General features: G+C 38.1%; 1 protein-coding gene across 9 annotated transcripts in view; it reads right to left on the reverse strand.

The window, feature by feature from the left end:
- The window catches only part of LOC104603155 (villin-4-like), a 59,559-nt gene that overhangs the window by 11,664 nt on the left and 23,619 nt on the right, over positions 1–24,276 (reverse strand). For all 9 annotated transcript variants that reach the window (XM_010267105.3, XM_010267106.3, XM_010267100.3 and 6 more), the window contains 6 exons: positions 15,219–15,347; positions 12,179–12,326; positions 12,015–12,025; positions 10,618–10,758; positions 10,170–10,295; positions 10,013–10,078 (listed from right to left, as the gene is read on the reverse strand). In XM_010267105.3, the coding sequence (XP_010265407.1) occupies positions 10,013–10,078; positions 10,170–10,295; positions 10,618–10,758; positions 12,015–12,025; positions 12,179–12,326; positions 15,219–15,347 (621 nt within the window). The remainder of the gene's footprint in view (positions 1–10,012; positions 10,079–10,169; positions 10,296–10,617; positions 10,759–12,014; positions 12,026–12,178; positions 12,327–15,218; positions 15,348–24,276) is intronic.

A 24,276-nucleotide genomic window follows, 5' to 3' on the forward strand; every position in this document is an offset into this window, starting at 1 on the left:
CATTGCTTTCTTCTTCCTCTTCTTTTCTTCTCTTCTTTCTCTCTCTCTCTCTCTCTCTTGAAACCCTAGTTTCTGCAACTAACTAGAGTATGGATACAATAGACTAATGAGGAATACACACTTGGAAGCTGTAGGAACAAACTTAGAATGATGAGGTCCCAAAATCTAAACAAAGTTGGTGCACCGAAAAGCCTTAAGAGGAATAGTGAATAGATCTTTATCAGGATACAATAGACTAAAAGGGGATTCCATACACAAAATCCGGAAAGGAACTCTATTTATCAAGTACATGATTGTACGAATGGCATCCCTTCAAAAACGTGTAGGGACATTGGAATGCAACATAATACTTTTGGCAATTTCAAGGATATGTTTGTTTTTTCTCTCAGTTACTCCATTTTACTGAGGGCTATGAGGAAAAGTGCTCTAGTGGATAACCCCATACTCAAGGAAGTATGAGGCTAAGGTTTAGCAAGGTACTCCTTTGCATTATCAGATCTAAGAATTTTGATTCTAACTCCAAATTGGGTGAGAACCATTTAATGGAAAAAATTGGTCAAAGTGAGAACCACGTCTTGAGAAAGCATAAGATAAACCCATGAGAAACATGAATAATAATCAACAAAAAATAAGTACTTATATCCCCCCATAGTGATAATATGATATGGCCCCCAAACATCAATATGCACAATTTTAAAAGGGATAATGCCTCTTTTATTATTCAAAGAATAAGTTGATCTAATCTTTTGGAAGCTAACAACTCTCACACCTCAAATTAGACCCCTTGAACTAACATAAACAAAGTAGGAAAAAGATTCTTCAAAGACTCAAAAGATAAATGACCCAATTGATTATGCCAAAATATAATTTGAGTCACAGACTATGAAACAAAAGACTTTCCAATTCCTTTATTACTTCTAGGTAGGTGCTCAAGCAAGTAAGTTTAATTCACCTCATGGCTAGTCCTAATCACCTTCCTTGTCACCAAATCTTGGAAAACACAATGGTTAGGAAAGAAAGTTATTGAACAATTCTAATTTTTGGTAAGGCTATTGATTGAAAATAAATTAGTACTATGCTTGGGAACATGTAGTACTAAGGAAAAGTTAATGGCATCAAACATCTTGATGTCTCCTTGCCAAAAATAGGGACAAGAGAGCCATTAGAAATGGACACTCGGTCTTTGCTAGAGGATAAAAGAATAGGAGGTGAACAAAGAGGATATACTAGTCATATGCTCAAAGCACCCAAATCTACTATCCAAAAATAATTGGAGTTACCTAGAGTCAAAGAATGATAGGTAGTAGCCCTTGTACCTGAATGTACAAAAGTTGAAGTAGGAATAGGTGCTCCAACAATAGGCTAGGATGATCCAATAATACTAGCATCACTCTCAAACAGAGTCAAAGTTATAGAGAGATTGGGCCAAATGCACCCCAGTATCTTTCTTGTAGTATGTTATTTATTTATTTGTTAGCGAATGGGCCTATCTTATGGGCCTGTTATTTCTTTTTTGTTTGATCTCTTTATGTTACTAGCTGGCTGCCCACTTAAGGGCATACTTGTAATTAACCTAAGATTGAAGTTTAACAAAAGGATTAGAGAAGGGAGGGAAGAGACACTCAAACTCTTCTTCTTCTTCCTCTTCTTTTCTCCATCTTCTTCCTTTGTGTTGCTGTTCTCTATTTTTTCCTCCTTCTTTCTCTCTAAATTTTACCAAGTTTATATCAGTTTTACAGGACCAATTTACATCTTGGTATCAAAGCAGGTTTCTTCTTCCTTCTTTTCCAGTTTTCTCTTTTCCCATACACCCTTCGATTAAGAGAGTGTATGGAGGGTGTTGTAAGGCTTATTTAATTGTTACTTTATAGTTGTTGTTAGTAGGTTGTCCTCTTAAGATACTGTCAGTTAGTTATTTTTCCTTTTCTCCTTATTAGTTTGTTTCTAGGGTGTGCCGCCAGAGGCATACTTGTAAATTTCTATTCTTTTTTATTAAGTTAATATAAATAGTGAACTGGCGGCAGCCAAAGATTGTTTTTCTTTTTCTCTCAATCGTATCTCCCTTTCCTTTTCTTTCTCTCTCTCGTCTCCCACTCTCCATGAATGATTACATGGTATCAGAAAAATTTTTTGGGCTATAAAAGAATTTCAGTCCCTCCTGTTTGGAACCTGCTTCGCCTTTTTTTTCCTTCTTTAAATTCTTGGACGTGGAAGACAGAGAAACCCTAGCAGATTACTGGCGGCACCTCCTGTGGGTTCTTCCTTGGTCGTAATATCAAGGAAACCCTAGTCGAAGAAGGGCGATGCTGATAGAGACTCCCTTTCTTCTATGTTCGATGCTGTGAAGTCGATTTCTGGTTGGCACCTTCGTACAGGTGCTGGACAGGTGTGTTCTTGTTTTTGTCTTTCTTTGGCCAATGGTGTGAAGGCCTTATTCCTTGGTTCTATACATTCGTTTGGATACTAGATAGTTAGACTGTATGGGCTTTAGTCGGACTGATAGTAACGTCTGCCTTGGCTGTGTTGGACTGATTATCGGGTTGGTTTAATGATTGAACCATCACAGAGTTGATTTCAGCAGTTTCTTGTTTTCTTCCTCACATTCTACAAGTAAATTTCTTGAGGGTTGGTATTCTGCTTGTGGCTGTTGTGTAGTTGTGTGGGATTTGGACTGTTTTCAGCAGTATTCTATGGCAAATTATGAATCAACTTCATCGGGGGTTACACTGACCCTCAACAACGTGTGTTTGCCTTCTTGTTGAGACTGAACCCTGCCTATGAACCTTTGAGGGTTCAGATCCTAGGAAGCAAAGAGTTGTCGTCGGTTCACGAGGTATACTCCCTTGTTTAATCGGAAGAAAGTAGGCAGAGTGTGATGGTTACAGCTGAGAGGGAGCAACAAGTTGCTTTGGCTGCGATGAATAATAACTCTACGGGGAAGAAAAGTGACACTAAGAAGACTGATGATAAAGACAAGTTGTTTTGTACCAATTGTCGGCGTTCACGGCATACACGAGACACATGTTGGGACATCCACGGGAAACCCATGTGGCAACCCAAGATACTCAGGTTGCCGGTACTACCCGGGACCACCTTAATAATTCTGACCCCAAGGAAGATATAATGAATTCCTTCAGAGAACACCTAGAGTCTTATGGTAGGGCTTTGCAACAAATGGATAGCTCAGTCACTGGTACTCCCTCTACTTCATTTGCATCTACATCAGGTAATACGGCTTTTGCATTCCATGTTACTCCCACGGGATCATTGACTCAGGGGCCTCCAACCACATGACCGGTAAGCCGAACTTGTTTCAGACTTATAGCCTTTTGTCAGGAAGGGATAGAGTGAGACTTGCAGATGGCTCATTTTCCTCCATTAGAGGCCAAGGATCAATATCTCTTCCCCATGGCCTTAACCTGAATTGTGTATTGCATGTCCCTCAACTTCCTATAAATTTGCTTTCAATTAATAGTATCACAAGCTCTTTAAATTGTAGTGTAACCTTTTTCCTAGCTCATGTGTTTTTTAGGACCTAACTTCTGGGAGGACGATTGGTAGAGGGAGCCTAGTGAATGGTCTCTACATTCTCAACAACAAAGTTGGTCTCTCGGAGTCACATAGTCAATCAAATAAGAGTCAAATTTTTTTGTGGCATAGTCGTTTAGGTCATGTTTCTTTTGAAATAGTAAAGTCTTTGTTTCTGGTTTTATTTAAGTCATGTTCAATGTCAGAGTTCCAATGTCAAACGTGTCAGTTGAGCAAACAATGTAGAACAACTTTTCACTCAAGTATTAAAAGATCAAGTGTTCCTTTTCATGTTGTGTATTCTGATGTATGGGGGCCTACTAATGTAATCTCTGAGGGCGGATATAAGTACTTTATCACATTGATCGATGATTACTCTCGCTATACATGGGTATTTCCTATGCGTAGTAGAGACGAAGTTCCAAAGATTGTGAAAGACTTCCAGAGGATGGTATTTACGTAGTTCCATGTTGAAATACAGATCTTCCAATCCGACAATGCAAAAGAATACTTCCATGGTGAGCTCAATGAGTTCTTTGTCTCCCATGGATCTATTCATAGGAGCTCATGCGCCAGAACACCACAACAAAATGGTGTTGCACAAAGAAAAAACAGACACCTCCTTGAGATAGCTCGCGGGATGATGTTGCACATCAATGTTCCAAAAAGGTTTTGGGTGGATACTATACTTGCAGTTGCTTATGTCATCAATCGCATGCCCTCCAAAGTGTTGAACTACATGGCCCCTATCAGTTATTGTACCCTCAGTACCCTTTATTTTCCATTCCCATGAGAGTCTTTGGTTGTCGTGCCTTTGTCCATGATTTGTCTCCATCTCAAGGTAAGTTAGACCCTCGGTCCATTCCTTGTATCTTTTTGGGGTATCCCTCCTCTCGAAAAGGGTATCGGTTCTTTGATCCCGTTAGTCATAAGTTTTTTGTGTCTATGGATGTGTCCTTCATTGAATCTGAACCATTCTTCCCTGCTTCTCCTCAAGGGGAGAGTAGTAGCGTGGAAGAGGAGAACCAGGTTCTGGTCCGCCAAGTATCTCTTCCTTCTATTCCGGACCTTGCTCCCTTTCGTGTCTTCCAATGTACACACCGTAGAGATCAGAAATGTGATTGAGATGTGGAGCAGCCAAACATTGAGCAACCGACACCGTTAGACTCCCAGGAGGTAAGTCCAATTCCTGTTGCACCTACTGATACCCCTACTCCTACTGTGGATGACCTTGACATTCCTATTGCTCAACGAAAGGAGTCAGGTCATGCACTACCAAACATACCATTACCCATTTTGTCTCCTATGATCACATTTGCCCCTCATACCGAGCCTTCCTATCTACAGTTGATTGCATCCCTGTTCCCAGAAACGTTGCAGAAGCCTTAAAATGCCCCAAATGGACAGATGCCATGAAGGAGGAGATTAATGCTCTTCACAAAAATCAAACTTGGGAATTGGTGGATCTTCCAAAGGGGAAAGACCCCGTGGGGTGTAAATGGGTGTTTACGGTTAAACACAAGGCAAACGAAACAGTTGAAAGGTACAAAGCAAGATTAGTAGCCAAAGGGTACACACAAGTGTACGGGGTTGACTATGATGAGACTTTTGCTCCAGTAGCTAAGATGAACTCAATTAGGGTTCTCCTGTCATTAGCTGCTAATCTTGACAGGGAATTGCATCAACTGGACATAAAGAATGCTTTTCTGAATGGTGACTTAGAGGAGGAAGTATTCATGGTTCAACCCCCTGGATTCTGTGCCAAGGAAAGTGAAAATAAGGTGTGCAAGCTGCGAAAGTCTCTTTATGGCTTAAAACAATCTCCCAGAGCTTGGTTCAGTAAGTTTCACATGGCAGTTCAGTAGATGGGCTTCAAACAATGTCAGGAACAGGTTGTTGTAATGATAGTGTATGTGGATGATATCATCATTACAGGAAATTGGAGTTCAGAAATACAAAAATTGAAACAATTCCTTGCATCTAAATTTGAAGTGAAAGATCTAGGTCCCCTGAAGTATTTCCTTGGGATTGAAGTCGCCCGCTCAGAAAAGGGTATCTTTATCTCTCAAAGGAAATACACCCTTGATCTATTACAGGACATAGGAAAATTAGGTGCAAGGCCAGCAGATACTCCCATGGATGTTGACCACAAATTGGGTGACTGTGATGGTGAACCTCTGAAAGATGTGAAATAGTTCCAAAAGTTAGTGGGAAAGCTGATTTATTTGTCCATGACCCGTCCAGACATTGCCTATTCAGTTGGGGTTCTAAGCCAATTCATGCACTCTCCTAAGAAACCACACATGGAGGCAGTAGAGAGAGTTCTTAGATACTTGAAAAAATATCTCGTAACAGGTCTACTATTCTGTAAACATAATCATCTAAAGGTGGAAGTCTTTACAGATGCTGATTGAGCAGGTGCTGTGGATGACAGAAAGTCCACGAGTGGGTATTGCACATTTGTGGGAGGAAACCTAGTGACCTAGAAAAGCAAGAAACAAAGTGTGGTAGCAAGGTCAAGCACTGAAGCCGAATATAGAGCTATGGCACATGAGGTGGCTAAAGTCCTTTGGCTAAAGAATCTTCTAGGGGAGCTTGGAGTTTTTGTTCATAATCCTATGTCTCTTTACTGTGACAACAAGGCAGCAATAAACATCGCCAGCAACCCTGTCCTACATGAGAGGACCAAGCACATTGAGGTGGACAAACACTTCATAAGGGAAAAATTGGAAAAAAGATAAATTTGCATCCCTTATGTTAACTCCAAGGAACAACTTGCTGATGTCCTCACAAAAGGGCTTCCATACTCGCGGTACAACGAATTATGTGACAAGTTGAGCATGATAGACATATTCAACACAACTTGAGGGGGAGTGTTGTAAGGCTTATTTAATTGTTACTTTATAGTTGTTGTTAGTAGGTTGTCCTCTTAAGATACTGTCAATTAGTTATTTTTCCTTTTTTCCTTATTAGTTTGTTTCTAGGGTGTGCTGCCAGGGGCATACTTGTAATTTCTATTCTTTTTTATTAAATTAATATAAATAGTGAACTGGCGGCAGCCAGAGATTGTTTCTCTTTTTCTCTCAATCGTATCTCCCTTTCCTTCTCTTTCTCTCTCTCTCATCTCCCACTTTCCATGAATGATTACAAAGGGATAGGTTCTCTATAGTTCAGAGGACCTTTTTCCTAGTTGGTAAAGGGTTTGGAGTTGAATTCTGGTCAGAAACTGCCACAAAGTGATGTTGTACTGTTTCTGCCCAAAACCCTAGCCGATTAGAGATTTTCAAAGTTACAAGTAAAAGTGAAGCTTTGAGTGTGGTGCTCTATGCTTGGGAGGTGCCTTTTAACTTCTAAAAGAGGGTGGTTCAGTTTTGGAAGAGATTGGGAAGCTCTGGTAGGAGCGGTTGCATCTTCTCTCTTCCTCCCCGACAGCTAGGTTCAGTGAAACCCTAGTTTTCAAGCATCTGGGTACCTTGATGATACTATGGTCACGAGTAATGACACCTAGGAGGTCAGTAAACTCAAAAGGTTTCTTAACTCTAAATTTGAAATCAAGGATTTAGGAGATCTCCGATATATTTTGGGCATTGAAGTGGCTAGATCTAAGGATGGTATCTTCATTTCTCAGATGGTGAGACTTGGTGCTAAACCAGCCTCCACTCCTATTGATCCCAATCATAAGCTTTCTGCTACAGATGGTGAACTTTTATCTAATAGAGGAGTGTTTCAGAGACTGCTTGGAAAATTGTTATATCTCTACATGAGTCGGCCAGACATTTCCTATGCAGTGAGTGTTATTAGTCAATTTATGCATTCTCCCAGAGATATTCATTTAGCTGCTGCAGAAAGAGTTCTGTGTTACTTAAAACGTATTCTATTTTCCAAACATGGACACATGAAGCTGGAAGCATACACTGGTGCTGATTGGGTAGGATGTATTGATGATAGGAGATCCACCTCGGGTTATTGTGCTTTGGTGGTAGGGAACATTGTTTCATGGAGTAAGAAACAATCAGTAGTTGCTAGATCCTCTGTTGAAGTAAAATAGAGGGCAATGGCACATGGTGTGTCAGAATTACTATGGCTATGATCACTTTTAGAAAAATTGGGGGTTGACTATGAGAAGCCAATGATGCTCTACTATGACAACCAAGCACCTATCAATTTTGCACAATATTGCACATAATCCTGTTCAACATGACAGAACTAAGCACATTGAGATTGATAGACATTTTATGTGGGAAAGAGTTTCCTCAGGAGAAGTTTGTTTGCCATTCATCACCTTAGAAAAACAGTTGGCTTGAGCCTTGCAAGCACAAGCTTGGAATGGAGCTTCTAGTGGGTGTCTCTAGTGTGTATTGGGCCTCTTAGCTTCTTGCCATAATCACAGAACACCTACCTTTTATCTTCTTCACTTCTTTCTCCTTATCATCACCTTGTTTCTGCTTCATAATTGATAGGGTTGATTCTAATGAAGTTTGTGACATAAATTACTTCCCACTCTCTTAACTATGTACTAAAGAATAAGCTTGGGACAAAGTGACATTGTCCTTAGTAAGAAGTTGTGTCTCACAATGTCATAATCAGAGTTTAACCCAGCAAGGAATTCAAAAATTGTGTTTCCTTGACCAACTTCCTATAAATGGTCAATCTCATACAATAAAGATTTCAAGGTAGAGTAATAGATCAAAATTGGTTTCTCCCCCTACTCAAGGCTCAAAATTTTGTCATGTATTAGCCTGTATTGGCTGATATGTATTGTACCGGTGGATCACCAATACACAAAATATAGGTGTTTCGGGCTTTTGACTTATTTCAGGGTGTAGATAGGCCTAAAACCTACTTCCTGACCTATTTTCGAAAAAAACGAAAACTAAAAAAAAGGGTGGGTGCATGGTTCAAAGTACTGACACACCCCTTGTGCCATATCCGGGTGCATCGATACTTTAAACCTTGTCCCAACTAAGATTATTCACTGCACTCCTCAACTCATAGGCCCTAGCAACATCAAGTGGATGAAAATAAGTTTCTTTCATATTATCCCAAATATCCTTAGCTGTCTTCACTTAGAAGTTATTCCTACTAATATGTGAATGCATGGAATTACACAACCAAGTCATCACTAAGTAATTTTCTTGAACCCATTTGGCATGGGAGGGATCTTCTTGTGCCGCTTTCTTAGTGTCACCAATCAAACACCCTAATTTTCCTCTTCTTCCAATGGCCATCATGGCCGACTTAGCCCACTCTGAATAGTCTGATCCATCAAACTTGATTGTAGTAATATCTTACCTTCTTTAAAAAAAAAATAGACTAGTAATCTGAAAAGAGTTACCACTTACTATCTGCCACAATAACAGCCCCGCAAAAGGCCTTCTCCATGAGAAAGATTCATTCCTAGTAGTTTCCATGTTGTACACAATAGTCAAACTTTAAAAAGAGTCCAATTCTCTTCTTCTTCAAGTAGAAAAATCCTCCCAGGAGTAGTACACCAACTAACAGAGATGTAACAGTCCACAACTCTCTTAGAATCCCAAAGAAAAGGTTTATCCAAGAAAGAACTCATCCGACTAACAAGTACTGGTCAATTCCAGGAGAAAACCGTAGGACAGCCCCGGAGAAAGCAGAGAAAAGTGAACCACTACCTCCAAAGGCTTCCAAAATATTCTTGCTTGCTGTTGATCTCTAAGAGAAGGAAAAAACTGCTCAGAGAACCCTGAGCGCAACTTCCAATCCAAGGTTTAATTACCAAACTTAAATCCCATCTGATTTCTTTGGCTCTTCCTGGTGACTGGGCAATCTCCAAAGCTGAGACTCTGGGCAGCAGTTACAATCTCCAATAACCTCCAAGAATCACGGCATAAAAACTGGAAACTCCAGACTTAATATCTCATGTGACCAGCTGGATCAAGCCCACATCAGAGCACCATTCATCCCTAAACCTGGATTTGATACCAACTTGGCTGAAATAGCTGATAGCAAATTGGGTTTAGGCAAGAGCAAAGAAAAAGGGGAAAAAGGGGAGCAGATTGTAATGGTTCTGCCACCCCACTCATTACTATTTATATGAACAATTAAAAATAAGCTACAATGACTGTTAGTTATACCCCTGCTGCGTATAAGATAAAGAAAAACAAATAACAGAATAGTAAAACAACAATAAGCGAGTTTAAAAAGAACATGGGACCGCACTCAAATAATAGATCAAGACAATCTATTGTATGCACAAAAAGGGCATATATATATATTTATATATATATATAGATATATAGATATATATATATATATATGTATGTATGTATGTATGTATATATACACATTACACAAGCTGGGGTTAATTTAAATATGGAAAAATGAAATAAAATGTGAGACTGAAAAAATCAAGAATGTAGGGATATTCTTCAATGAAACAAATGAGGGTAACAGTGATCAAATTTTAGATGGAGCCAATCCACTCAACATGGTAATAGTTATATGCTCTTACATCAAGGGTCGGAGTGAGTCCATTCTTCACTATTGCAAGTTTCCTCTGGAACGAGTTTCCATGCATCTGTACCCACAGAAAGTATTAATAAATTGTTCAAGGTTCAAGATGTATAAGAACCAGTTACAGAGTTTTCCATGAATATATGATAGCTTACTGCAGATTTCGAAGAGTCCCATGAGAAAAAACGTGTAAAGAAGGGTGGTTCACTTCCTTCCGTTATAATAAAGATTGGAGTTTCATGAGATAAATTTTCTAGAAGAAAATCATGTTCAAGAAATTTCTGTACAAAGTAAGAAAAAGAGTTAGAAGCACATCCAAGAAATATCTACATTACATAAACCTTTCCATGTGCTCAATGCATTCTGAAGTTGTAGTTAATAGAAACTTCAATAAATTTAGCCTGGTAAATTCTAACCATGGTCCAATAAGTAGGTCACATAGGTCGAACCATAGGACTAGGCTGAAAAACCAACTTTCAGCACTGTCAAGGTTCTAGAAGTCTCAAATATGTTACTGTACTATTTATTTTACCAGCATATCAGACCTCACAACTTAAGTTTCTACAACCTTCTTACTTCTGTACAGAGTCTAATAAAAAGTACCTCTGCAATGGTCAAAGCATGCATTCTATTCTTTGGTTCCACTTGCTGCCCAATCCAAACAAAAATGTCCGAGTGACAATCCAGAATAAATATATCTTCTGTCATCAAATCGTCTTGGGAGAAGTTGAATATCTCTGTCACCTGCAAGGTGATGAAACCTTGACTTATATTTTGAAATTTTAACATGCATAACAAATATTATACTGTAAAATTTTCATGACTATGACTTGCCAAAATTCAAGGGGACTAATCATGCATCATGAGATGTTTTTCTTCCATAAAATTTAACTTTAAATAGTTTCACATTGTATCTGAGTATATAGGTGAATGCATGGAGAAGCATGTAGTGAGAGTCTAGTACATGCAATGTTGACAGATGTGTTAAAGAACTCTTATAAAAGGAATATAACACGAATGCCTAATCTGAAGTACTATTACTATACCAAACAACCAAATTTATTCAAATAATAGATAAAGGGTCATAGAACCTATTTAAATCCATATGCATGCATGAAAATGTGAAAAGCAACTATAAAAAACTCCTTTCTTTTGCATTAGACAGCATGCAAAACAACTTTGATATGATGCATTCAGATATATATACTTGCCAGCTACATGCATGTATGAAAGAAAACTATCTGGATTTTTGTCCATTATCCCTTCAATAGTGCATTTGTATATGAATGTTTAATTTATGATAATCTAATGGCTCAAGTGGTAGTTTTGAGTTGCTATATGATCTTGGAATAAAACTTCATGCTTTAATATTCTTTGTTCTTTTTTCCCCTTAACATTAAAAGAGTTCCATGCTGATCTAGAAAGGATATGACCACTGATAGAGATGAAGAGAGAAACAGGATTAGCAAGACTAACCCCAAAGAATTTGCATAATGATTAGATAGTGAATTTAATTTTAACCAAAATCTCCATGTAAATTTGAGGAAGTTCTCACACAAAGTATTCAAGTAGTTGACTTGTTTAGTACTGAATTGGGATCAAGAAAGAAATGGTTCTTCCATAGATGAAATTCATGATTCCCTTGTAGAAATAGGCAAATGATCTGATTCGAGATTTCATAAGAATGGACTTAGTAGTGAAGTCCCCTATTAAGTATATTGAAAAAGGAATGGCCCAGCAAGTTCATGATTGATTTCTGATAACTGATATCACAGAAATAGAAATCCTCTTTAGTCCAAGGCAAGGATTCAACAATTACTTAGTCAACATCAAGGAATTATTTGTACATTGTTGAATAGCAATAAGGAATGCCAATCTTTGATGATTTTGGCATGTCTACCAATTGCCAACACTATAACTGAGACTGGTATTTCTACAATGCATGGAGCATTTGACTGGACTACAAGGGGAAATGCAAAAAGCTACGGACATGAAGTTACCTTAAGGTTGCCTGCAGGTCAGAATGCATTCCAGTAGTGATTGATTCAGTCGAACACCAAATGTATCAAAGACAAACATGGAATGGAACATCAAATGTATAAAAGAAACGGAATGGAAATAAATAGGAAATAATTTTATAATCAAGAGATACTGTTCTGTCTACCTTTTGAGAAAGTGCATGAAAATAGGTGAGGATCACTTTCTTCTGCTCTTACGATTTTTTGATCAGGGTATTCAGATTTACCTCCAAGCAAATCCCAAAATTGTTCACTTTCTGTGCCTTCCTTTTGTGGTTTTGACTGCACATTTGGCTGAAAAAAACAAGCAAATTACATGGATACATGAACATGAAGAAATAATTAACAAAAGAAGAAAATTTGTTTGAAGCCAGGGTTGTCAATGAAAATTATAGCACGGACAAGTTTATGAGCATACACAAGTGCACAACACACACACACACACACACACACATTGATTCCCAATGATTCGTTTATTTTCAGTTTTTCCCACCCTAAGGGCACACAGAAATCAACCTTGATAGTTACATTTGTTAAACAATTTAAAATATAAACATGTCAGTCTTAAGATGCATAACTTAAAGTTCTAAGCAATGGCACCCCTCAATGATATTACACTTCCCAAGGATTAATGAGAAAAATATATACATGGTTTGGACTGGTTTATAAGTGTCTAATACAGGATAGAAAAGTATTTTTTTATTTTTACTTTTGATCAGTAATTGTTTAGAATTTTATTAACTGGGGGTAAGAAATTACATTTATCTGTATGATGCTGGTTTTTATAGGTAGCTAGCCTCAGCTAAACGCCACTTTGCTCCTCAATTAAATATTCTTCCTTGGGGTACTATACACCAAAAGATTTGATTTTTTGACACCACTTGTCTGCTAGGCTGTTAGCAGATTTAGGTACCTATTTGATACTTTTCCTCAGCTCCTTCATTAACCTTTTAATCTCTCCAAGAGCATTTCTATACATTCAAGATCCCTCCTAGTTTCTTCCCAACCATATGAGAAATGACTTGCCACAAACCACAACACCATAGGGGACTTTACCACCAAGTCCCATTATAGTAAATCCCACCTTGAACTTTGTTTATCACCATCATCCATGAGAATCTGTCTTAAATTATGATACAACATCAACTGGCACAATGAAGCATCTAATGAAAAAAAAAAAATAGTGTTAGTGCATAAAATGCTAAATGCCAAATAGTAACTTATCATTTACCATTCATCTTAGTTTTCTAATTAATGAAATCTTTTCAGAGTTATTAATAAAAAAAAAAATTACCATTCATCTAAGATAACAAGAAAAATGCTATCATGAAATCCAGGGTGCATCATCTGTCTTTAGAGCCACTACAGAAATGATAGGACTAATGAGAAGACATACTAAAAGAAAAATATTTGGCATGACTTTTCAAGGGTCCCACCATGTCAGTAGTAGCGCTGATGGAGATGCACACTAGCATTGCTTGCTAGCATTGTTCATGTAATTTAGGTAGAATTCTCAAATTGCCATATACCATGGTACAGTGATTTCAAAGGCACACCTAGGCACACAAGCAAGGTGCATTTTAGGGTAGGTGCCTCGCCCAGGTCCTAGGCTCAACCCTTCCAAAAGTTGCACACCTAGTGCACCTAGGCATGTGCCTAGTGCGCCTTGCACCTCAGCCCAGGCATGCGCCTTTTTATAAATTTGCCGCTTTTTGCTTTTTTGTGCCAAATTTTCAAAATTTGACGCCTTTTGAAAATTTGTTCACTCACTTCGTTCACTCACCGAAGTTTCGAGAACCCCTATTTGGTAATGTTGTTCATTCATTCAACCTTATAAAATATCTTCTTATAAAGCAATTAAAACTATAAAATCATTATTTTTTGTGTGAGAACTAAGAATTTAAGACCTAACGTGGACTTGTTTGGGCTTGTCTCGAGGAGCGTGGCACAAAGGCGGCTCATAGAACCAAGAATGTAATATGTTTTACATCACATTATTTTTAAATTCTCATTTGAATATACTTTACATGTTATATTTATGTATTTTAATTTTAGATAATTGGTTTTTTAAAACATTTATTTTAAAATTTAAGTTTATATTTTTATTAATATTATGTTTAATAATTTTTTTATTTTTTTGCATTTTTGAATTTTTTGGAATTTTTTTATTTTTTGCACCTTCCTTAAAAATAAAGCAGAGAAGAGTGGTAGAATATTTTTTGGAATATCCTTGTGCCTTGCGCCTGAAGCGCAAATTGACCATTGCGCCTTGTGCTTTTAAAACACTGCCATGGTAGAATATTTATGACAATAAAGCAGAGAAGAGTGGTAGAAGAAAATTATATTGAAGAAATCTCCGAAAACTTGGTCTGAAAGGAAGGAAATAGGGTTTGGAAGCAAAAGATAGGCCTTTGTGGATCTATTGGCTAGGAAAAGGAGAAAGTGGAAGCTTTATTCAAATTTTAATATACAGAAAATTGCTTCTATGAAACAATTGTTTTAGCCCCTTACATAGCCTAAAAATATATAAAAACACGAAGGCCTTGATATTAAACCTATCTGATAAGTCTCTGGATTCTAGCAGCTGAACTGGTCAATGAAGGCCTTCCCGTGATCCTATCTTCCTAAAATTTTCAGGACTCCTACTCCCAAGAATTCTAAGATATCAAGATTCAGCTTAGATCAATGGCTGGATTGACAGATTATTCTTGCATGTTCAGCCTAGAATTGTTTTCTCCTATATTTTCTGCAGAGTTGTTTTGTCCTATATTTTCTTCTTTAAATTCTCCTTGTGATATTTAGAAAATGCTATCTGAAACTCATTTACATTGGACAAGATAAGATCATGTAGGATGGGTATCTAGCAGGTTCCTCCTGCCCTAACGAGCTGTACAATAATAGTGTGTAGAGGAGTGCAAGGTGTTTATTTCTAGTGGCTGCATCACAATATTTGCAACTTGATTTAAAGATGACTAAAATACAAACTTAAAACAGAGAGTTTGACTTATATTTGTAGTACAGAACAATCTGATTTTAAAGTGGTTAATCTAGAAGGAATATCATCATTTCACCATACATTAAATTGTTCACCTTTGCTAATTAAAGGGAATTACAAAATCCTTTTTAAATAACAATGGTCATCACCAGGCTTTCAAAAAAAAAAAAAAAAAAACAGAAATAACTTACCCTTATGTGATCAAGCAGTCGCTCAACAAGCTCTTGGTTCTCTGAGGTGGTTAGGCTTCCAGACCAGGTGAAGACAGAGGAACCACTATGTAATATGTAACAATAAGAGGAATTTAGAGATGATGCCACCTAATTCGAAAAAAATACAATGTTAGTAAAGCTGTATTTGAATATAACATCTTATTGACTTTGCATCTTTGATAATCTTTTAGTGTTTGAACTGAAACTCATTTTACTACACCACATTGCAAAGTATAGAGTGCCCTAATTGATAACCAAAAGAGCAAAACATGTCAAGCATTAAAAGAGCATAAAGTAACATGTGCTATTCAGGGATAACAGTTTTAAAAAGAGGGATATGTAAAGGAGTAGTTACTCTTACTTGATCTTTCTTTTCTTTCTCGTATCCCATTGTTTTAATATGGGCCATGCTGTAGCTTATCATTCTTGTATATGCCAATGGGCATCTTTGTAATTGTATATATTTGTTTCCCTTTGACAAAATTTATCCTTTGGTGGTGGGGAGACACTCATTTCATTACAATCTTTCTGTTTTTTTTTTCAACTGGTTAGTTGTCTGAAGCCAATGAGGTTCAGACCTATTTAGCAACGAGAAGTCAGAAATGAAGAAGAAAACAGAGATTAAGAGAAGAGAAGAGAAGGGAAGAAGAGAGGAGAAAGAAAGAATAGAAGAAAAGGGTTCAGAATCTTTTAGTCTGCCGCCCCAAGTGCTATTTATATTAGGCTTAAAAGAGGTACAATGAAAGGAACACCCTTGTCACTAGAAACAACAGAAAAGAGCATTCTAACAGCAATATAATCAAAGGAAACATATGAAGAGATGGGACCACAAGCTGGTCAATCATTTTCTCTACACTCCCCCTCAAGTTGGGAAAACATATTTATCATTCCCAACCTGCTTAAATCTGTCTCAAGCTTGATTCTGTTGACTGCCTTGGTGAAGACATCAAGAAGCTGCATATTAGTGGCAACATAAGGAAGGCATACTTCTTGAGAGGCAACTTTCTCTCGGATGAAATGTCTGTCAACTTCAATGCGTTTGGTTCTATCATGCTGTATTGGGTTGTAAGCAATGTTAATGGCCGACTAGTTATCACAATACAGCATCAAGGGTCTTTCAAATTCAATTCCAAATTCTGTAAGGAGAGATTTCAGCCATAATATTTCAGCAACACCATTAGCCATAGACCTGTATTCGGCTTCAACATTAGAGCGAGCAACAACATTTTGTTTCTTGCTCCTCCAAGAGACTAGATTTCCTCCAACAAAGGCACAATACCCTGAAGTAGATCTCCTATCATCAATACAACCTACCCAATCTGCATCAGTGTATACTTCTATTTTCATATGGCCATTATTTTTAAAAAGTATACCTCGGCCTGGACACCTTTTCAAGTAGGCTAAAATCCTCACAATACCATAAGTTTGAGTGTATCCCTTAGCAACCAGTCTAGTTTTATCTTTCAACTATACCATCGGCATTATACTCCACTGTGAATATCCACCTACACCCAACAAGTTTCTTCCCTCTAAGGGCATCCATCTCAACCTTCATTCCTTCCTTCCACTTAGGGACAATTAGGGCTTCTTGCATTGTTCTAGGAATATGAATGGCAGCAATGGAGGCTAAAAAAGACTTATACGATGATGAAAGGTGGTCATAAGAAAGGAAATGGGAGACACAATGGGCAGTGGATGAGGTACACTGACGCTTCCCCTTGTGTATTGCAATTGAGAGGTCAAGGTCATTTGAGGATGGCTGAGGCTCAATAGTAAATCTGGTGCCGCAGAAGAGACAGGAATTGGCCTAGACTGATCATTACTGGAACCAACTTGCCTCCACCATCTTCTATAAAACACCCTCAATTCTTTACACTTTTAACAACTCCCCTCATTACACTTCCCTTCACTCATAGGAATGGGCAAAGGAACATCTTGAGCAAAAGTCCCCTGCTCACCACTCTCCCCCTGAGGTGGAACTCTAGGGTAATAGGGGGCATCTTCAAAGAAGGTGGCATCCATAGATACAAACCCGGTTCTTGAGATAGGGTCATAACAGCAATACCCCTTTATATTTTGTGCATAGCCAAGGAAGATACATTTGGCAGTCTTAGGGTCAAATTTTGAATGGGTAGTAAACCCAAGGATTTGGACAAAACAGGTGTAACCAAAAGTTTTGGGAAGAATAGAAAACTGCTCCTTATTAGGATACAACAAGTTAAAAGGAGCTTTCATGTCCAAGACCCATGAAGGAATCCTGTTAATGAGATAAACAATAGTAAGAATGGCATCCCCCTAGAAATGTATAGGAACATTAGAGTTCAACATGATGCTTCTTGCAACTTCAAGGATGTTCCTGTTTTTCCTCTCAGCTACCCATTTTGCTGAGGTGTATGTGGACAAGTGCTTTGATGAATAACTCCATGTTCAAGGAGATAAGAAGCTAAGGGTTTTGCAAAATATTCTTTGGCATTATCAGATCTGAGATTTTTATTTTAATCCCAAAATGAGTCATGATCATTTGATGAAAAACATGGGTCAAAGTGGGAACCTCATCTCGAGAGTGCATGAGGTAAACACATGAAAACCGATAGTAGTCATCAACAAATAATAGAAAGTATTTGTACCCTCTCATAGCAGGAATATGATAGGGCCCCCAAACGTCGATATGCACAATTTCAAAAGGAAAAGCACTTCTTTTATTACTTTGTGAATAAGTTGATCTATAATGCTTTGCCAACTCAAAGCTCTCACACTTCAAAATGGACACTTGGAATTAAAGACCCAAAAGAAAATGACCCAATCGATTATGCCAAAGCATAATCTGACTCACAGACTATGACACAAAAGTCTTCCCAGCTTCTTTACTCTTCCAATTGGATGTTCAAGCAAGTAGATCTTATTCATCTCACAGCCAATTCCAATCACTTTCCTCATTGCCAGATCCTGTAAAACACAATGATCAAGGAAAAAGGTCACTGAACAGTTCTGGTGTTTTGTGATACTACTGATTGAAAGTAAATTAGTATTTAGTTTAGGAACATGCAGAACCGAGGATAAGGAAATAGCATCAGAGACTTTGATGTCTCCCTTGCCTGAAATAGGGACAAGAGAGCCATCAGCAATAGACACTTTGCCTCTGCCAAAGGACAAGCAATAAGTGTGAAATAAGGAAGACAAACTGGTCATATGATCAGATGCTCCTGAATCTACAATCCAAAAATGGCTAGTGTTACCTAGGGTTGAGGCATGATAAGAAGTGGCCCTTGTACCTGATTGAGCAAAAGCAGAAGTGGGAGGAGTTGAATGAGACTATCTAGAGATGTCAACTTCATTCTCCAGCTGAGATAAAGCATCCATAACTACAACCAATGCATCAAGAGAACTGGATCTAGTATTGGGTGTGGATGAAGTTCCTGTGGTTACAACTGCATTTGCATTTCCTTTCTTATTCCTAAGTCTTTCTGGAATTAGCCGAGTTTTGGCTTCTTATAATATTCACAAAACACATCCCCCTCTTTCCTTCCTTCTTTACTTCCTTCTCCTTATCACCTCCAGTTTTCGGTTTTATGGCTGCTAAAGTTGATTCCATAAATGGAATTCGTAACATAACTTTTCTCCTACTTTCCTCAATATGTACCAAAGAGTAGGCTTGAGATAAACAGACACCATCTCTAGTGAGAAGTTGTTGTCTTACAATGTCATAATCAGAGTTTAGCACAGCTAGGAATTCACACTTTCTATTTTTCTCAACTAATTTCTTGCATGTGGCAGCATCATTCTAGCTCTCCCACTCAATAGTCTCAAGATGATCAATCTCATGCCACAATGATTTCAAGGTGGAGAAATAAACTGACACAAGTTTCTCCTCCTGTTTAAGATTCACCTCAATTTTCAGTTCATAGGTTCTAGCAACATTAAGGGGCTGAGAATAGGTTTCTTTCATATATTGTCCCAAATCTTCTTAGTTGTCTTTGCTCAAAGATAGTTTCTACTGATATGAGGCTGCATGGAATTGCATAACCAAGTCATAGCCAGATAATTTTCTTGGACCCGTTTAGCAAGGGAAGGATCCTCCTGAGCTGGTTTCTGTGTCTCCCATCACATACCCCAACTTTCTCCTTCCCCCAATGGCCATCACAACTGATTGGGCCCATTCCAAATAGTTTGTTCCATCTAATTTGACTGTAGTAATCTGAAACGAACTGCTATCAATAGAATTTCTAGCTCCTACAAGTCCTCCATATGGTTTGTTCTCATTTCTGGTCATTTCCATGTTGTAATGAACAATAGATATTCATAGAATGGAAGGTACAGCACTGTCCAACTCCCTTTTCAATAAAAAAAAATTACTTCAAGTACTGTCCAACAGCACCCAGAAGAAAAAATAAAAAAAAATTAGAGGCTTTTCTACGAATACAAGGTGGGTGGCTGAAGTGAACAGTCAACAACTCAACCCAGAAGCACAGTCCACAAAGAAACCCAAAAAACAGTCCAAGAGAAGAAATAAGACAGCCGATCCTCCCAGAGGATTCCAAAAAACTTCGGACTTCTATCAATCCAAAAGGAATGAAAAAAGAACCCAGAAAGTACTGAGCACCACTCCCAATCTCTAATTTAAGCCCTAAATTAGAAACCAACCTGTTTTCTCTGATTCTTCCTAGTCACCGGGCAGCTCTCCAAGTTTTCTGAACCTTGGGCACCTTCTTCAATCACCAATGACCTCCAAGAACTAGGCGAATTAAGCTGAAACTTCCAGCCCTAGAAATGCTCTCATGTAGTCGGCTGGACTACACTTACATGAGAGCCCTAATCAGTCTTAGGCCTGCTCTGATACCAAGTTGTCTGAAACCAATGAGGTTCATACCTATTTAAAAAGGAGAAGTCAGAAAATGAAGAAGAAAACAGAGATGAAGAGAAGAGAAGGGAAGAAGAGAGGAGAAAGACATAAGCAAAGAATTATCCTATTCCGATTTCGCAAATTTCCTTCGCATTGGAGAGGAACATGTAATTACGGGCCATATGAGGCTGCATCAAACACATCAGCCATGACATAAGCAAAGAATTATCCTATTCCGATTTCGCAAACTTGGGGTCATCAGGTTTTGGCTTCCCCTCCTTAATGAATCCTAGCTTACCCCTACCTCCAATAATAAGCTTAGCTAATTGAGACCACTCAAGGAAGTTGGTTCCATCAAGTTTCACTGTGGTTGTCATACCACTAAAGACATCAACATAGGTCAAGAGCATTTTGCAAACAATTTGTACTTCCTTAGGCAATTCCATTTGGTTTGGATTGCTTTCTTGACAGCTCTAAAACACTTTGTTGGAGACCAATACGAGACCAAAAACTGAATTGGCGGCAATTTATGAGGACTTTATCTCCTAAAAAAATACCTTGGGCTCAGAAAATGTGGAACAACTTCCCATACCTCTAGAAGAGTCAAATGACTCAAGGACAACAGGTTTCAAGCAAGTTCCAACCCCAGATACAGGGAAAAAATCCAAACATCGAACCAGTATTTTTTTTGTAATTTCTGATTGTAAAATCCGAGAAAAATCATGGGAGCATCAAATGAAGATGAGAGCCATACCAAAAAATCCCTAAAATCAGGGCACACCAAACTGAACCACTTTTAAGAGTTTGTTGCCAGTACCTGTACAGACTGTTGACATAATCCGACAGTAGTCTGACATCACCAAGTCTTCATGAGTTCAGGAGTTGACAAAAAAGGCTCTTCCAAGATTCCTCCTTGCTCTGATACCAAGTTGTAAGAGTGTGGGAGAAAGATAAGAGGAGGAACAAGAGAGTTACGGGAGAAGAGGGTGTGTGACTGTTCACACCCAAATGTTCGTTTTATATCAAAGAAGAAAAATTACAATTGTGCTCCTATATGGGCGCCCAAATACAACTAGGAAGGAAAGAGAATAATGCCCCTTGACAAATACATATTCTTAACAGATTCAAAGAGATTTTCCTTTGAATAGTAAAGATTCAAAGAGAATTTTGTTCAACTGATTTGTGAATCAGGATTGTTTGAGGTCTCTAAATTCCTTGAGAATATTAAACAATTGCATTATACATCTTTCTACCTTCCCTATCACCCACTCCTCACTTTTCCTTTGAAAGATTCTTTTATTGCATTCCATCCAAATGGACCAACAAAGGGCATTGGAATAAGCTTCAACAATATCTTACTCCATTTATTAAAAGCATTACGTTTCCAAGAAGTGATCAGATTTGGGAGGTCACATGGCAGCACCCAGCATACTAATAAACAATTTCAGAAAGTAAGACCATATATTCAACGAAAAGGGGAACTCAAGCAAGAGATGGATTGAGAATCAGCCACCTGATTACACAAAGGGCACTGATTGTCTATAGCCAAATCCTCTAGATAACAGTGTTCAGTCATGACGATTTTGTTTAAGATGGCTGTCCACAAGAGAGATTGCAACAAGAAGAATACCGTAGGGCAGAATCAACCCTACACTGTTCCAAGTGGAGAAACCTCTACCAGTGCTACTATTAGAAACCAGAAGATAGATGCTACTCACAATGGAGAGTCTAAAATTCCACCAAACCAAAAGCACGCATTAGATTTTGTCAGAAAACGTTTAGGAAAACCTGAGTGCCAATCTTACCATTCCTAGACAACAATGACCACTGAAGTTTTTTGATTTTCATATGAAAACTCCAAGAATTTTCCTTGTGAAAAGAAAACAATTAATCTATATCCAAAAAAAATCATCCAAGATCAGGCACTATTTTCCTTAAATCAACCAGGCAATGAAATACTCAATGCAGTATGTTGATCCTATCAGTGCATGGGCACAACTCAAGTCCAACTTGCTCTGATATTAACTTGTCATTTATGATAAACAATCTGATTTGATTTAAAAAAGAAAGGAGAAAAACAAAAAGAGAATAAGCGGTATAAGTTATGAGAAGAATAGAGGAAGAATGGGAACAGTGTTGGCTATATACTCCTTTCAATATCCTAATACAAGTATAACTTGAAGAAAGATGACAAACTACCCCTGTTGGCAACAATAAAAAAAAGACAAAAAACAACAACAAAAGCAACAAAGAAAGTTATTAAGTATGACTAAAAGTGGATGTCAAAAATGTGCAAGGCAAACCATTGCAAATTTATTAATGCTGCAAACATTCTACCCATCAAATGGTCCCTTCTAACATTCTTGTTAGAAGGATGTCATGGACATTGAGATGCATGTCCTGATCGATAATGATGTCTGGGGTGTGGTTCGCCTTCCTCTGTATGTCTCCTCTATTAGTAGCAAATGTGAATCCCTTTTTAAGCTCAAGGTTGACAGAAGTATTGAATTATACAAGGCAAGATTAGTTTCCAGGGATATAAGCAAGAGTATGGCCTTGATTATTAGGAGAGGTTTGCTCTTGTTATCAAGATGATTACTGTTCATACTATTCATGCTTTATTAGTATTGTTACCTCTCTGTTAGTGGTCAGATTTTCAAATGGATGTCACAAAAACCTTCCTTCATGGCTAGTTAAAAGAATTTGTCTCTATGAAGCCTCCACCTGGCTGCTACATAGATCAAGCTACAGTCTGCCATCTCAAGAAATTTTTTTATGGGCGCTTAAACATGCTTGGTTTGAGGACTTTTGTAATGTTTTTATGGAGGCTGGTTACAAACAAAGTGCTTATGACTCATCCCTATTTGCTTCAGTGAGTTAAAAGGCGTACCTAGGCGCACAGGCGAGGCACATTTTGGGGTATGCGCCTCGCCCAGGTCCTAGGCGCATGGGGCGTGCGCCTAGGCGTGCACCTGATGCACCTTGCGCCTCAGCCCAGGAGTGCGCCTTTTCAAAATTTTGCGCTTTTTGCTTTTTTTAGTCTAACGGCTGGGCCGGGGGCTCCGCCCCTGGACCCCTGACCACGCCTCTCAAGGCAAGCCTGAACATGTCTATGTTAGGGTCTGAAATTCTTATTTCTCACATAAAAAATAAAGATTTTATAACATTCATTGCCTTTTAAGAAGATATTTTATTGCAATGAATGAATGAACAACATTAGCAAATTCACCTATTGACACCAGCATCAATGGTTAGGTGTCGTCTGATGGTTTGGTGGTGAAAAGGTCTAGAGAGATTGAGAGTAAAAGACGCTCCTTGCACCTTTTTTTGAATTTTCTGACTTTTTTTTTATTTTTTAGCTGTTTTTTTTTTGTAATTTTGTGCCTTTCTCAAGAAGGCACGAGCCTCGCCTTGCGCCTCAGACACAAATTGGCCCTTGCGCTTTTAAAACACTGATTTGCTTACAGTTGTTCTTAGAGCCCCACTCTTTTGCTTTATGTAGATGGCATCTTCATTAATAGTGATGATATAGAGGGTATTCAATAGTTTAAATTATTGTTCCAAATCTCCTTTTGTATGAAGGATCTTGTCCCCTTGACATACTCCAGGTTAAAGATTCACTTCTCACCTTGGGACATTTTGTAGACCAAAGAAAATATACCTTGTATCTAATTAAGCTTGTTCATCTGAACAAGACAAAACAAGTCGATACTCTTTGTTTCTTTCCGCATTCTATGGGGTTTGATTTTGTGGGTCTGGTTTTGATGGGATGGTTTTATATCTTTGGGTGTCTTAAGAGTTTTGTCGGTTGTTCTCTAGGTGTTTTATCTTTTTCATTCGAGTGATTGCTTATCACCTTTTTCTTGTATCCTATTTCTGTTTTAATTTAATTTTATTTATCTTCAAAAAAAAAAACTTTTGCAAGACCTCACCTTGTACCGGTAACTTGTTGGCAATCTCATCTTACGATGATACATCTAACATGATTCATGTTGTCCAAAGTTTGAATTAGTTTGACACTTCTTGGTGTGATTTTCATCTCTCTACAGTTCACTAGATCGTTTGCTATCTTCAAGGCACCATCTAGAGGGGTTTATCTTTTCCCTCATCATACCAATCAACTTTGGACCTAATCTGATGCTGATTAGTTTGGCTGTCCTGATACTTATCGCTCCACAACTGAATGGTGTGTAATTC

This window comes from Nelumbo nucifera, chromosome 8 (assembly GCF_055504915.1).
Source record: "Nelumbo nucifera cultivar China Antique chromosome 8, China Antique-T2T, whole genome shotgun sequence".
Classification (NCBI taxonomy): domain Eukaryota; kingdom Viridiplantae; phylum Streptophyta; class Magnoliopsida; order Proteales; family Nelumbonaceae; genus Nelumbo; species Nelumbo nucifera.